This window comes from Ahaetulla prasina, chromosome 11, assembly GCF_028640845.1.
Source record: "Ahaetulla prasina isolate Xishuangbanna chromosome 11, ASM2864084v1, whole genome shotgun sequence".
In the NCBI taxonomy this organism is placed as follows: Eukaryota; Metazoa; Chordata; class Lepidosauria; order Squamata; family Colubridae; genus Ahaetulla; species Ahaetulla prasina.
The window spans coordinates 31311684-31323996 of NC_080549.1; the positions used below are offsets into that span (position 1 = coordinate 31311684).

Consider the following 12313-nt stretch of genomic DNA (forward strand, 5'->3'; position numbering starts at 1 on the left):
CACATTCTAGGATGTCTGGCTCAAGGTCAGTGACCACCCCATTGTGGTTATCAGGGATGTTAAGCTCGTTCTTGTATAGGTCTTCTGTGTAATTTTGCCACCTCTTCTTAATCTCTTCTGCCTCTGTAAGGTCCCTGCCACTTTGGTCTTTTATCATGCCCATCTTTGCATGAAATGTTCCCTTCATATCTCCAATTTTCTTGAAGAGATCTCTGGTCCTCCCTATTCTATTGTTTTCTTCTATTTCTTTGCACTGTTCGTTTAAGAATGTATTTTTATCTCTTCTAGCTATTCTCTGGAATTCTCCATTCAACCTGGTGTATCTTTCTCTTTCTCCCTTGCCTTTCGCTTCCCTTCTTTCCTCAGCTATTTGCAAAGCTTCCTCAGACAGCCGTTTTGCTTTCTTGCCTTTCTTTTTCATTGGGATGGTTTTAGTTGTTACCTCTTGAACAATGTTGCAAACCTCTGTCCATAGTTCTTCAGGCACTCTGTCTATCAGATCTAATTCCTTAAATCTATTTGTCACCTCTACTGTATATTCATCAGGGATATGATTTAGTTCATACCTGAGTGGCCTGGGGCTTTTCCCTACTTTCTTCAATTTAAACCTAAATTTTGCAAGGAGAAGCTCATGATCTGAGCCACAGTCGGCTCCTGGTCTTGTTTTTACTGACTGTATAGAGCTTCTCCATCTTTGGCTGCAGAGCACCTAGTCAATCTGATTTCTGTGTTGACCGTCTGGTGATGTCCATGTGTAGAGTCGTCTCTTGGGTTGTTGGAAAAGAGTGTTTGCTATGACCATCGTATTATCTTGACAGAATTCTATCAGCCTGTGCCCTGCTTCATTTTGTACTCCAAGGCCAAACTTCCCTGTTACTCCAGTTATCTTTTGGCTTCCTACTTTAGCATTCCAATCCCCCATGATGATAAGGACATCATTTTTTGGTGTTAATTCTATAAGGTTCTGTAGGGCTTCATAGAACCGGTCAATTTCATCCTCTTCAGCACCAGAGGTTGGGGCATAGACTTGGACTACTGTGATATAGAATGGTTTGCCTTGGATTCGAACTGAGATCTTTCTGTCATTTTGGGGATTGTATCCCAGTATTGCTTTTCCTACTCTCTTATTGACTATGAAGGCTACTCCATTTCTTCTGAGAGATTCTTGCCCGCAGTAGTATACCTGATGGTCAGCTGAATTAAATTCACCCACTCCTGTCCATTTTAGTTCACTGATTCCTAAGATGTCGATGTTCAATCTTGTCATCTCTTGTTTGACCACGTCCAGCTTACTTTGATTCATGGATCTTACATTCCAAGTTCCTATGGAGAAATCTTTACAGCATCGGATTTTCCTTTCACATCCACAGCTGAGCGTCCTTTCGGCTTTGGCCCAGTGGCTTCATTCTTTCTGGCGCTACTAGTACCAGCCCTCTGCTCTTCCCGAGTAGCATATTGGAAACCTTCCGACCTGAGGGGCTCATCTTCCGGCATCATATCTTTTTTTCCTTTTTGTACCATCCCTGGGGTTTTTGTGGCAAAGATACTGGAATGGGTTGCCATTTCCTTCTCCAGTGGATCACGTTTTGTCAGAACTCTCTGCTATGACCTGTCCGTCTTGGGTGTCCCTGCACGGCATAGCTCATAGCTTCATTGAGCTACGCAAGCCCCTTCGCCACGACAAGGCAGTAATCCATGAAAGGGTTTGCAGAAGTACGAATGCCTTTTATAAGAGCTTTCTGGCTGTTGCTATTCTGCTTCGTATTTTGAATTTTCAAAGTGGGCTTCTGATTGCCAATATTTTTTTAAACTTTTAAAGTCCGACTTGCGTGATGAAGAGGAGCTCCTGTTTCCATCCTCTTCTCCGTCTTTTTTCCTCTTGAGGGCCCCAGAAAGACCCTTGTGGCCCCCCTCTCTCTCGCATCCTCTCCCCTGGAGGCTTTTGGTCCTTGGCTGCATTCACTGGTCTGGCTCAAGAACCATCCGGGAGATGATGGGAAGGCCGAGAGTTCTCAGGGGGCTTGGAAAAGGAGGCCTGGCTGGGGGGCTTTGGACCCTTGTCCAGGATTTCCCAGAATCCCGCATTTCCTGACCGGATCGATGAGGAGGAGACATCACAAACCCCGTGGCTGATGGCGCTCTTTCCTTTGGTTCTGAAAGGCGGTGCTTAGGGGTGGAATCTTCTGGTGAAAAGGATCCAGTGGATCTCCATCTTCTGTGGTGTCATTCTTTCTTGGCCTCCATACCCTTTGGATCTGTTTCCGAATCATCCACCAACATGGATTCTTGGGAGGATTCAACAGGAACCGTTGTCTGGAAAGTCACAAACTTCTCTGTGGCGTCACTTGTGCTTTAGATGAAGTGGAGGAAATGCATTTGTCTTTTGTTCCCTGTTCTCGTTTTGCAGAAGTACTAATGCCTTTTATAAGAGCTTTCTGGCTGTTGCTATTGTGCTTCGGATTTTGAATTTTCAAAGTGGGTTTCTGATTGCCAATATTTTTTTAACTTTGGCAACCAAAAATACTCCCAGCAGAAGTTTGACTTAGCTGTTTAGGAGAGACTGGCCCATCTTTTTGCTCTCCAATTTGTCACCAGCTAGACTTGCTTTTAAATTTGGGCTCTGAGTGGCAATTTCCTTCCCACATTTTATCCTCCCCATCTTCTATTTTTGCTTTGACTGAAACCTGCGAGTCACCTGATCGCTGATAGAGTAGTTCTACTTCATCTTCTCAACTTGATCCGATGTGAACGTATTTGGAAGTCACCGCCTGGTTTGGAAACTTCTCTTGTGTTACACTGAGTTTTATTTTCACTGTGTGTAGAAGCTTTTTCAACACTGCAATCTTCTCACACCTCGTCTTCATCGTCAAGTCTTGACGGTCAATGACTTTGCTTTGAGCTGAGCAAAGTTTGGGAAGTTTGTCTTATGCTACACTTTGCTTTGACTGAAGCGACTTTTGTCTAAGTAGGGGAGGAGGGGAGGGAGAGGAAGGAGGAAGAGGGAGGAGGAGAGGGAGGAGGAGGGAGATGTGGAGGGGCTGGAGGGAAGGAAGGGGAGAGGGAGGAGAGGAGGAAGGGAGGGAAGGAAGGGGAGAGGGAGGAGAGGAGGAGAGGGAGAGGAAGGAGGAAGAGGGAGGAGGAGAGGGAGGAGAGGAGGAGAGGAGGAAGGGAGGAAGAGGGGGAGGGGAGGGGAAAGGAGGAGGACTAGGAGGAGGAGCTACTTGAAGGCCTTAGCTTGTGGGAAGCTGCCTCAGATCTCCTTAGATCTTCTGCGATCTCCTCCCGGATCTTACTGGGATCCCCGCCGCTCTCTCTCTCCCAGGAAACGTTCCCTCCGTTGTTTCTCTCTGGAAGAAAGAGACATGGAGGCCTCAATGCTGAGAAGCAACCAAATATTCTTACTTACTTACTTACTTACTTAGCAAGAACAACAACTGTTTGATGCCAGGAAAATCTCTCTCTGGAAAACAACCAATATAGTTTGGGCAGCTGGGGTGGGGGAGGGGCTGCACTCCGTGCCAAAAAGATTGGCCATCAACTGTCCTAAAACATCAACTGTCATTTTATGTAAATATTCCTCAATTGGAATCAATAGTATATGTACTAATACGGATAATTTGGTGCCTAAGAAGAACAAGAGTAACAATATACATACTAAGGGTTTTTTCTTCTTCTTTTGGAACTTCATTTTACAAAATTAGGGATTTTATTATAGTACAATAAAATTTAGTCGTAAGTGTTTAAATGTGGCCTCTCCTTCTAATTTTCAGCTATTCTTCCTATCGCTTAATGGGTAGATTCTTCACCCTGGAATCATGTTTCTGCTCCAATGTTATTTTATCTTTCTCGATGAAAGAAATGAAGCTTTGAATTGAAACAGAGGTCAGGAAATGAGTGCATTTGTCATGGATGGTCTGAGAAAGTCCATGTTTTACCTCCTCAGTCGCTCTGTGAGGTCCTTTCTTATTGCCTCTTTTTCCTCGGCCAAAGCAACCTTATCCAGCTTGAGCCTCTCAATTTGACCCCGAAGGTCCAGCCTCTCATTAATCAGAGCCCCGATGACAGTTTCTTTTCTGTAAAGTTAGAAGAGCAGACAGAAATTAGCCTTTCAAGGTAGGTCATATTTTTGGGGAAAACAGGGTATTTCTCACCTCTCCAGTTGTTCCCGCAGTGCCTGGTTCTCCCCTAGGAGCTCCTGCGTCTCTCCAGCTTGCTGCGCAACTCTGCAGTGGAGGTGGCGGTTCTGCTCTTCCAAAACCTTTATTCTGTAAATTAGGAAGACAAGAGGGGAATTAGCCCCCTCAGGTTTTCACTTGAATCATCAAACAATTTTACAATTAAACTAACTAAAATACCCGGCACTTGCTTTGTTTTAACCAGCCTGACTTTTGAATGAATTGAGTTTTGCCGTTTCTGTTACCACAGCTACAGTCCCAAGTTCTCCTCACAGGAACCAAAGCAGGAATGATTTAAATGATTTATTAGTTACTTTAGAAATGCTCAGTAAAATGGACAAATCAGGAGATCCTACCTACATCTCCACTTTATTCTTAAGGGATTTGATTCACTTCTTCGGTCTTAACTACATTTAAGAGCTAAGTGCAAATTAATGACTTTTTCCTTTCAGTATTTAGCATTACATAATCTATAAGTACCACAAAAGAATCTACAGATCTTAAAACCTCCCCCCCCTTTTTTTTGGGCTTACACACCAGAAAAGGCACAAACCAAGTCAAAACAATTTCCAAAGTTTCTAATGGGGACAGAAGGGGGAGCCGAGAACTGAGGTGAGTGAGCAGCAGAGGAGGAGAAAAAATGCAAGGACCTCCTTAATTCAGAGGATTTGGCCAGGAAAAGTCCTTGTCAAGAGATTCATGATGTCTCAGACCAGGGGTGAAATCCAGCAGGTTCTGACAGGTTCTGGTAGCGGAAATTTCAAGCAGTTCAGAGAACCGGTAGCGGAAATTTTGAGCAGTTCGAAGAACCGGCAAATACCACCTCTGGCTGTTCCCAGAGTGGATTGGGAATGGAGATTTTTCAATATCCTTCCCCCAGGAGTGGGGACGGAATGGGGATTTTGCAGTATCCTTCCCCTGCCACGCCCACCAAGCCACGCCCACAGAACCGGTAGTAAAAAAAATTGGATTTCACTACTGTCTCAGACCCATCCAGGCAACGTAATTCAACGCAGAAGGTTGTGCAATGTGTGTCCAGGGTAGGGAGCTAAGGAGAATTGAATACAAAATCCTGGAAGAGAAAACCAGGGTTCTGTCTCAAAATTTCTCACCTCCGCAGTTGCTCCTCCACCTCCCTGCAGAGCTGCGCGTTCTTTTCCGCAAGCTGGGAGTTGTGACGCAGGAGCTCTTCATTCAGGGAGAACCGCTTATCCTTTCTGTTGCTGAAAATAGGAAGACCAGAGAGAAATTAGACCCGTCATTTTTTTACTTGAATCATCAAACTTTTTCTTCAATGGAAAAACATTAAAAATACCTTTATGTTTGCGTGTGTGTGTATAAATTCAGTGTTGCTCTTTCTACTAACAATGCTTTCACCATTAATTGGGTCTTTTAGAAAGGCTCCGTAAAAGTTTGATGGACTTTAACTGCACTTCCAGGATAGTCTGAAGGGATTTGATTAGCCAATTTTACTAATCAAATTTTACAGCCACCTATCTCCACAACCCCCATCTCAGACACACCAACAACAGCCAAGCCTCCTACAACTGACCCCATTTCATTGGGTTCACAACCCCTAGTGATCACAGAAAAGGAAGTGCAGGACCTATTTCACAGACAAAAGCCAGGAAAAGCTCCAGGCCCAGACAAGATAACTCCTTCTTGCTTAAAAGTCTGTGCTGACCAATTGGCCCCCATCTTCACCCATATTTTCAATAAATCACTAGAGATGTGTTATGTTCCTTCTTGCTTCAAACGCTCTACCATCATCCCAGTGCCGAAGAAGCCCACCATCAAGGAACTGAATGACTACAGACCAGTTGCTCTAACATCTGTAGTCATGAAAACCTTTGAAAGGCTAGTGCTTTCCTACCTGAAAACCATCACGGATCCGCTGTTAGACCCCTTCCAATTTGCATACCGAGCAAAGATCAACAGATGATGCTGTTAATATGGCTCTGCATTACATCCTACAGCATCTTGAGTCTCCAAAGACCTATGCAAGGGTCCTTTTTGTAGACTTTAATTCAGCATTCAATACCATCATTCCAGACATTCTTCTAACTAAGCTAAACCAGCTACAGGTACCGGAACAGACTTGTAAGTGGATCACAAGCTTCCTAACAAACAGGAAGCAGCAGGTGAAGCTAAGCAAGATCACATCAAATACCCGTACAATTAGCACAGGGGGCCCCCAAGGCTGTGTGCTCTCCCCACTTCTCTTCTCTCTGTATACCAATGACTGCATCTCCAATGATCCATCTGTTAAGCTACTGAAGTTCGCAGATGACACAACAGTGATTGGTCTCATTCGAGACAATGACGAATCCGCATATAGACGAGAGGTCGAACGACTAGCCTTGTGGTGCAACCAAAACAATCTGGAACTGAACACACTCAAAACCGTAGAAATGGTGGTAGACTTTAGGAGAAACCCTTCCATACTTCCACCTCTCACAATACTTGACAACACAGTATCAACAGTAGAAACCTTCAAATTTCTAGGTTCTATCATATCGCAAGATCTCAAATGGACAGCTAACATCAAAAACATCATTAAAAAAGGACAACAAAGAATGTTCTTTGTGCACCAACTCAGAAAGCTCAAACTGCCCAAGGAGCTGCTGATCCAATTCTACAGAGGAATTATTGAGTCTGTCATTTGCACCTCTAGAACTGTCTGGTTCGGTTCTGCAACCCAACAAGAAAAACACAGACTTCAGAGGATCATTAGAACTGCAGAAAAAATAATTGCTACCAACCTGCCTTCCATTGAGGACCTGTATACTGCACGAATCAAGAAGAGGGCCGTGAAGATATTTGCAGATCACTCGCATCCTGGACATAAACTGTTTCAACTCCTACCCTCAAAACAACGCTATAGAGCACTGCACACCAGAACAACTAGACAGAAGAACAGCTTTTTCCCGAAGGCCATCACTCTGCTAAACAAATAATTCCCTCAACACTGTCAGACTATTTACTGAATCTGCACTACTATTAATCGTTTCATAGTTCCCATCACCAATCTCTTTCCACTTATGACTGTATGACTATAACTTGTTGCTGGCAATCCTTATGATTTATATTGATATATTGACCATCAATTGTGTTGTAAATGTTGTACCTTGATGAACGTATCTTTTCTTTTATGTACACTGAGAGCATATGCACCAAGACAAATTCCTTGTGTGTCCAATCACACTTGGCCAATAAATTCTATTCTATTATACCTTACAATACTGTTCATGTTAACCATATTTGGATGTGTCAACGCTTCTATTGTTGAAAGCCACATTGGTATTTCCATATAATGTGTTTCTTTCTCTCTCCTATACTGTTAACAAGCCATTTCTTACACAATGTCTCTGGAAGTATCCATAATATCCTATTTTTGCCATACCATAAGAAGGCATGCCAGCCTAGTTGCAAATCATGTCCTTCTAAAGTCAATAGCCTTGTATTTCTCAGTAAAATCCATTCTTTAACCCAAGTTAACATCGCTTGGGATAAAGTTCCCAATTTGGTAGACCAAATCCTCCTCTAATCTTAGGATCTTGAAGTAATTTAATATTAATTCTTGCTTTTTTCCTTTGCCATATATATTTCCACATCATTTTATTCAAACTCTCAAAATATTTTTTCTCCAATTTTATCGGAATAGTTTAAAAAACAAAAATTCTTGGCAGTACATTCATTTTGATTAACGCTATTCTTCCCGTTAATGATAGTTGCAGATCTTTCCATTTTTCCAAGTCTATTTCAATTTGATTTCTCAGTTTATAGTAGTTATCTTCCTTTACTGCAATGCATCTGGAGGTTAATTGGATGCCCAAATATTCCACTTTCGTCACTATTTGAATATCTAACTTCTGCATTAATTGCTTCTTTTGTTTTTCTCTCATATTTTTAACTATCATTTTTGTCTTGTCTTTATTTATTTTCAATCCAGCTACTTCTCCATATTCCTCTATTTGCTCCATTAACTTTGGGCCCATTTCTATTGGTTCTTCCATAATGAATACTAAATCATCCACAAATGTTGAAGCTTATATGCTTCTCTTTTATTTATTTTATTTTATTTATTTTATTTATTTTATTTTTCATATTTATATACCGCCCTATCTCCCTGAGGACTCAGGGCGGTTCACAGGCAATTAAAAATACATATAAATACAAACTAAAATGATAATTAAAAAACTTATTCTATAGCCGAATTATTAAAAACAATATAAATAATAAAAACCCATTTAAAACCAGTAAATTTAAAATCTAATCCAGTCCCACGCGGATGAATAAGTATGTTTTAAGCTCGCGACGAAAGGTTCGGAGGTCCGGAAGTTGACAAAGTCCTGGGGGGAGTTCGTTCCAGAGGGTGGGAGCCCCCACAGAGAAGGCCCTTCCCCTGGGTGTCGCCAGACGACACTGCCTAGCTGACGGCACCCTGAGGAGTCCCTCTCTGTGAGAGCGCACGGGTCGGTGAGCGGTATTCGGTAGCAGTAGGCGGTCCCGTAAATAGCCCGGCCCTATGCCATGGAGCGCTTTAAAGATTGTCACCAACACCTTGAAGCGCACCCGGAAGGCCACAGGTAGCCAGTGCAGTCTGCGCAGGAGAGGTGTCACACGGGAGCCATGAGGGGCTCCCTCTATCACCCGCGCAGCCGCATTCTGGACTAACTGGAGCCTCCGGATGCCCCTCAAGGGGAGCCCCATGTAGAGAGCATTGCAGTAATCCAGAAAATTAAATCCTTTTAATTTTCATTCCTTTTAATTCTTTATCTTGTCTTATTTTTCTGTTTAAAATTTCTAGCATCAAGATGAATAACAATGCAGTGAATGGACATCCTTGTCTAGTTCCTTTCTGATATCTACTTTCTCTGTCATTTCACCATTTATTATTACTTTTGCTGATTGGTCTTTCTATATAGTCTTAACCATTTATTTATAAATCTATCCCCAAAGTCCATCTTTTGTAATTGTATGGTCATAAATTGCCAATTCACATTATCAAACGCCTTCTGCACATCTAAAAATAACAATGCCATTTGTTTCTCTGAATGCGCTTCATAATATTCCAATGTATCCAATATAATTCGTATATTGTCCCTAATTTGTCTTTTAGGCAAAAAACCCCATTTTGATCTGAATGTATAAATTCATTTAGCAACCTCTTCAATCTTTCCGCCATGATTGATGCAAATATTTTGTAATCTGCATTTAATAGTGGAATTGGTCTATAATTCTTTATTTGTTGTAAATCTGTTTCTTCTTTTGGTATAAGAGTTATATATGCCTCCATCCACGAATTCGAAACATTGGCTTCTATTAATAAATCATTAAATACTTGTAACATTTTATTGCAATTTTTATATAATTCTACTGGTAGTCCATCTGGTCCCGGGGTTTTTCCATTCTTCTGCCTTTTAATTCCCTCCACCAATTCCATCATTGATATTCTTTCTTCTAGTGCTTTTTAAAATTCTATGGTATTTTAGGAATTATTGCTTTTTCCAAATATTGTTCTATTTCCCTTCTGATATCTGCTCTTGTTGATATAGTTTCTTGTAATATTCCTCAATTATTATTTTTTTCTTTTCCTCATTTCGATAACATATCTTTCCATCTTGATCTAGTAGCTGAGTTATCAATTTCCTTTCTTTTTCCTTTTTCATTTTCTATGCCAGTCATCCTCCTGGTTTATTTGTGTTTTCAAATATTTTTTGGCTTTGTTGATTTTATTTTCCTTGCTAAGTCTTCATCCTCAATTAAGTTCATGTTATGTTTTTTCAAGTCCATTCAGTTTTTAAATTTTTTATCTGAAATCTTTGAAGGGGAAAAACTGATGTTAAATAATAGTCATTAAACATGTGAAAATCACTTAAGGGGACTCTGCTCAAGCCCCCGTCGAGTCCAGCTGTTGAGCAGGGGTTGTCTGACATTTCTTCAGTTGTCTCTTACAGCAACAGCCTTGGTCTCCACGTCTTATAAGCCACCAAAGTCACCAGGCTCACAGTGAAGCATGGGCTGGGGCGGGGGGGGGGCAGCATCCTGCTCTGGGGCTGCTTTTCTTCAGCTGGAACTGGGGCTCCAGCCAAGGCGGAGGGAATTATGAACAGATCCAAGGATCAGTCAATTTCGGCACAAAACCTTCCTGCCTCTGCTAAAATGCTGAAGATGAAGAGGAATTTCCCCTTTCGGTGCCACAAGGACCCAAAGCAGGCCTCCAAAACAAAAGACAACAATGGCTGCACTAGAAGAAGATCAAAGGAATGATCCGGGCTCTGAATCCAATTGGGGACCTGGGAGGGGACCGGAAGAGAGCTGGGCACAGGAGAAGACCCCCTCCCCAGTCTGAAAAATGTATACAATAACAACAACAACAACAACAGAGTTGGAAGGGACCTTGGAGGTCTTCTACTCCAACCCCTTGCTCAAGCAGAAAACCCTACACAATTTCAGACAAATGGTTATCCAACCTCTTCTTAAACACTTCCAGTGTTGGAGCATTCACAACTTCTGGAGGCAAGTTGTTCCACTGATTCATTGTACTAACTGTCAGGAAATTTCTCCTTAGCTCTAAGTTGCTTCTCTCCTTGATGAGTTTCCACCCATTGCTTCTTGTCCTCCCCTCAGGTGCTTTGGAGAAGAGATTCGCTCCCTCTTGTTGGTGGCAGCCCCTGAGGACACGGCTGTCCTGTCTCCCCTCGTCCTTCTCTTCATGAAACTAGACATGCCCAGTTTCATATGTTTTAGCCTCCAGTCCCCTAATCCTCTTGGTTGCTCTTCTCTGCACTCTTTCTAGAGTCTCCACATAATAAATAATAAAATACACACACACACACACACACACACACACATATATATATATTAGATAAAATATAGACTTACATGATGACATTTTTCTGCTTAATGCTCCTCAGCGGTCGCCCCCCTGATGTTGCTGGAGTCTGGAAAAGTTAAAATAGCAGCCATGGAATATGTATGTATGTATGTATGTATGTATGTATGTATGTATGTATGTATTAGTCATGGACACTCAAAACTTTCCCCAGAAGAGTTCGATTGCTTACCTTAGGGGGGCAGGTGGTAAAGGACCGCTGAGGGGGAGGTCTTTGCCAGATGGGCGGCAAATGGCCGGCTCTTGAAGTCTTCTGCTGAAAAGCAAAGGAGACCCTGAGGATGCTGGGCCTGAGCACAGGGAAAACCCTCCAGCCCAGTTAATTCAGGCACCCTGAAGGTCTTTCTCTCTACTGATACTGTTTCCTTCTACTTAGTGACAAATAATAAAATAAAATAAAATAAAATAAAATAAATATTACATACCTCAGTGTTTCCCCAAAGGACCGGCTGTTCTTCAGGAACCACTGGAAAAAAAATAGACTTCTTTAAAATCACAAACTTATTGATTATGAAGAAAGTTGTTCAGTTTCACAGCAGCAGCTTTGTTTTTTATTCCCAAATATTAGGTGCCAGCTGATATTTCTGGCATCTAAACTCTTTACACTTGCTGCTAAAGTTAAATAGTTAGTAAATCTGTTGTTTTTAATTCTCTCCTACCTCTATTTCTTTGAATAAGCTTTTTCTTCATCCTGTGAAGAAAATTGCCAGCCATTTTTAGAGAAAGCCGTTGAGAATGAGCCAGGACAGCCCAGCCAAGGTTCTATGACACGTGCTGCGATGTCATCATCTTTGAACCCGCTCTGGGGAGATGCCAGGGGTGCCCCCTCCAGCAACTCTGGACCTTCCTTTCAATAGGGAGGGTCACACCCGCTAACAGAGAGATCCTGAGAGGTCTCAGGCAAAGTCTGTGGAATAAAAAGCGGAAATGGGGGGAGGGGTGAAAGATGGAGGGAAGGCCCCCCGAGGCTCCCAGGGGAACTGAGCCCACAGAATGTTCCTCAAAGTGCTAATATTGGAATATTATTATATACAATATTAATTAATTATATTATATTACACAATTAATGATATTAATTAATATTGTACTGCAAACGAGGGCATACAAACCCTTTGCTAGACCAGTTTTCGAATACAGCTCATCTGCCTGGAATCCACATTGTATATCGGACTTTAAGACAATTGAGGGAGTCCAGAGGTATTTCACGAGAAGAGTCCTCCACTCCTCTGCTCTCAACAGA

The 12313-nt window shown here is 42.1% G+C and overlaps 1 protein-coding gene across 1 annotated transcript; it reads right to left on the reverse strand.

The window, feature by feature from the left end:
- Positions 1-3211: 3211 nt before the first annotated feature.
- LOC131204941 (rab11 family-interacting protein 4A-like) lies at positions 3212-11885 on the reverse strand. Its single transcript, XM_058196626.1, has 8 exons — positions 11733-11885; positions 11499-11539; positions 11246-11326; positions 11064-11122; positions 5288-5398; positions 4152-4265; positions 3936-4073; positions 3212-3347 (listed from the first exon to the last, which is right to left on the reverse strand). Exons 1-8 carry the CDS (start codon positions 11785-11787, stop codon positions 3290-3292), a joined length of 657 nt encoding a protein of 218 aa, XP_058052609.1. The 5' UTR covers positions 11788-11885; the 3' UTR covers positions 3212-3289.
- Positions 11886-12313: the final 428 nt, after the last annotated feature.

Excerpts from the sequence above, each read along its gene's own strand:
- LOC131204941 (XM_058196626.1), bottom strand. The coding sequence starts at position 11,787 with ATGGCTGGCAATTTTCTTCACAGGATGAAGAAAAAGCTTATTCAAAGA. Across the intron at positions 11,540-11,732 it reads GCTTATTCAAAGAAATAGAG|TGGTTCCTGAAGAACAGCCG; the intron begins GTAGGAGAGAAT and ends TTTTTTTTCCAG. Across the intron at positions 11,123-11,245 it reads TTACCACCTGCCCCCCTAAG|ACTCCAGCAACATCAGGGGG; the intron begins GTAAGCAATCGA and ends TAACTTTTCCAG.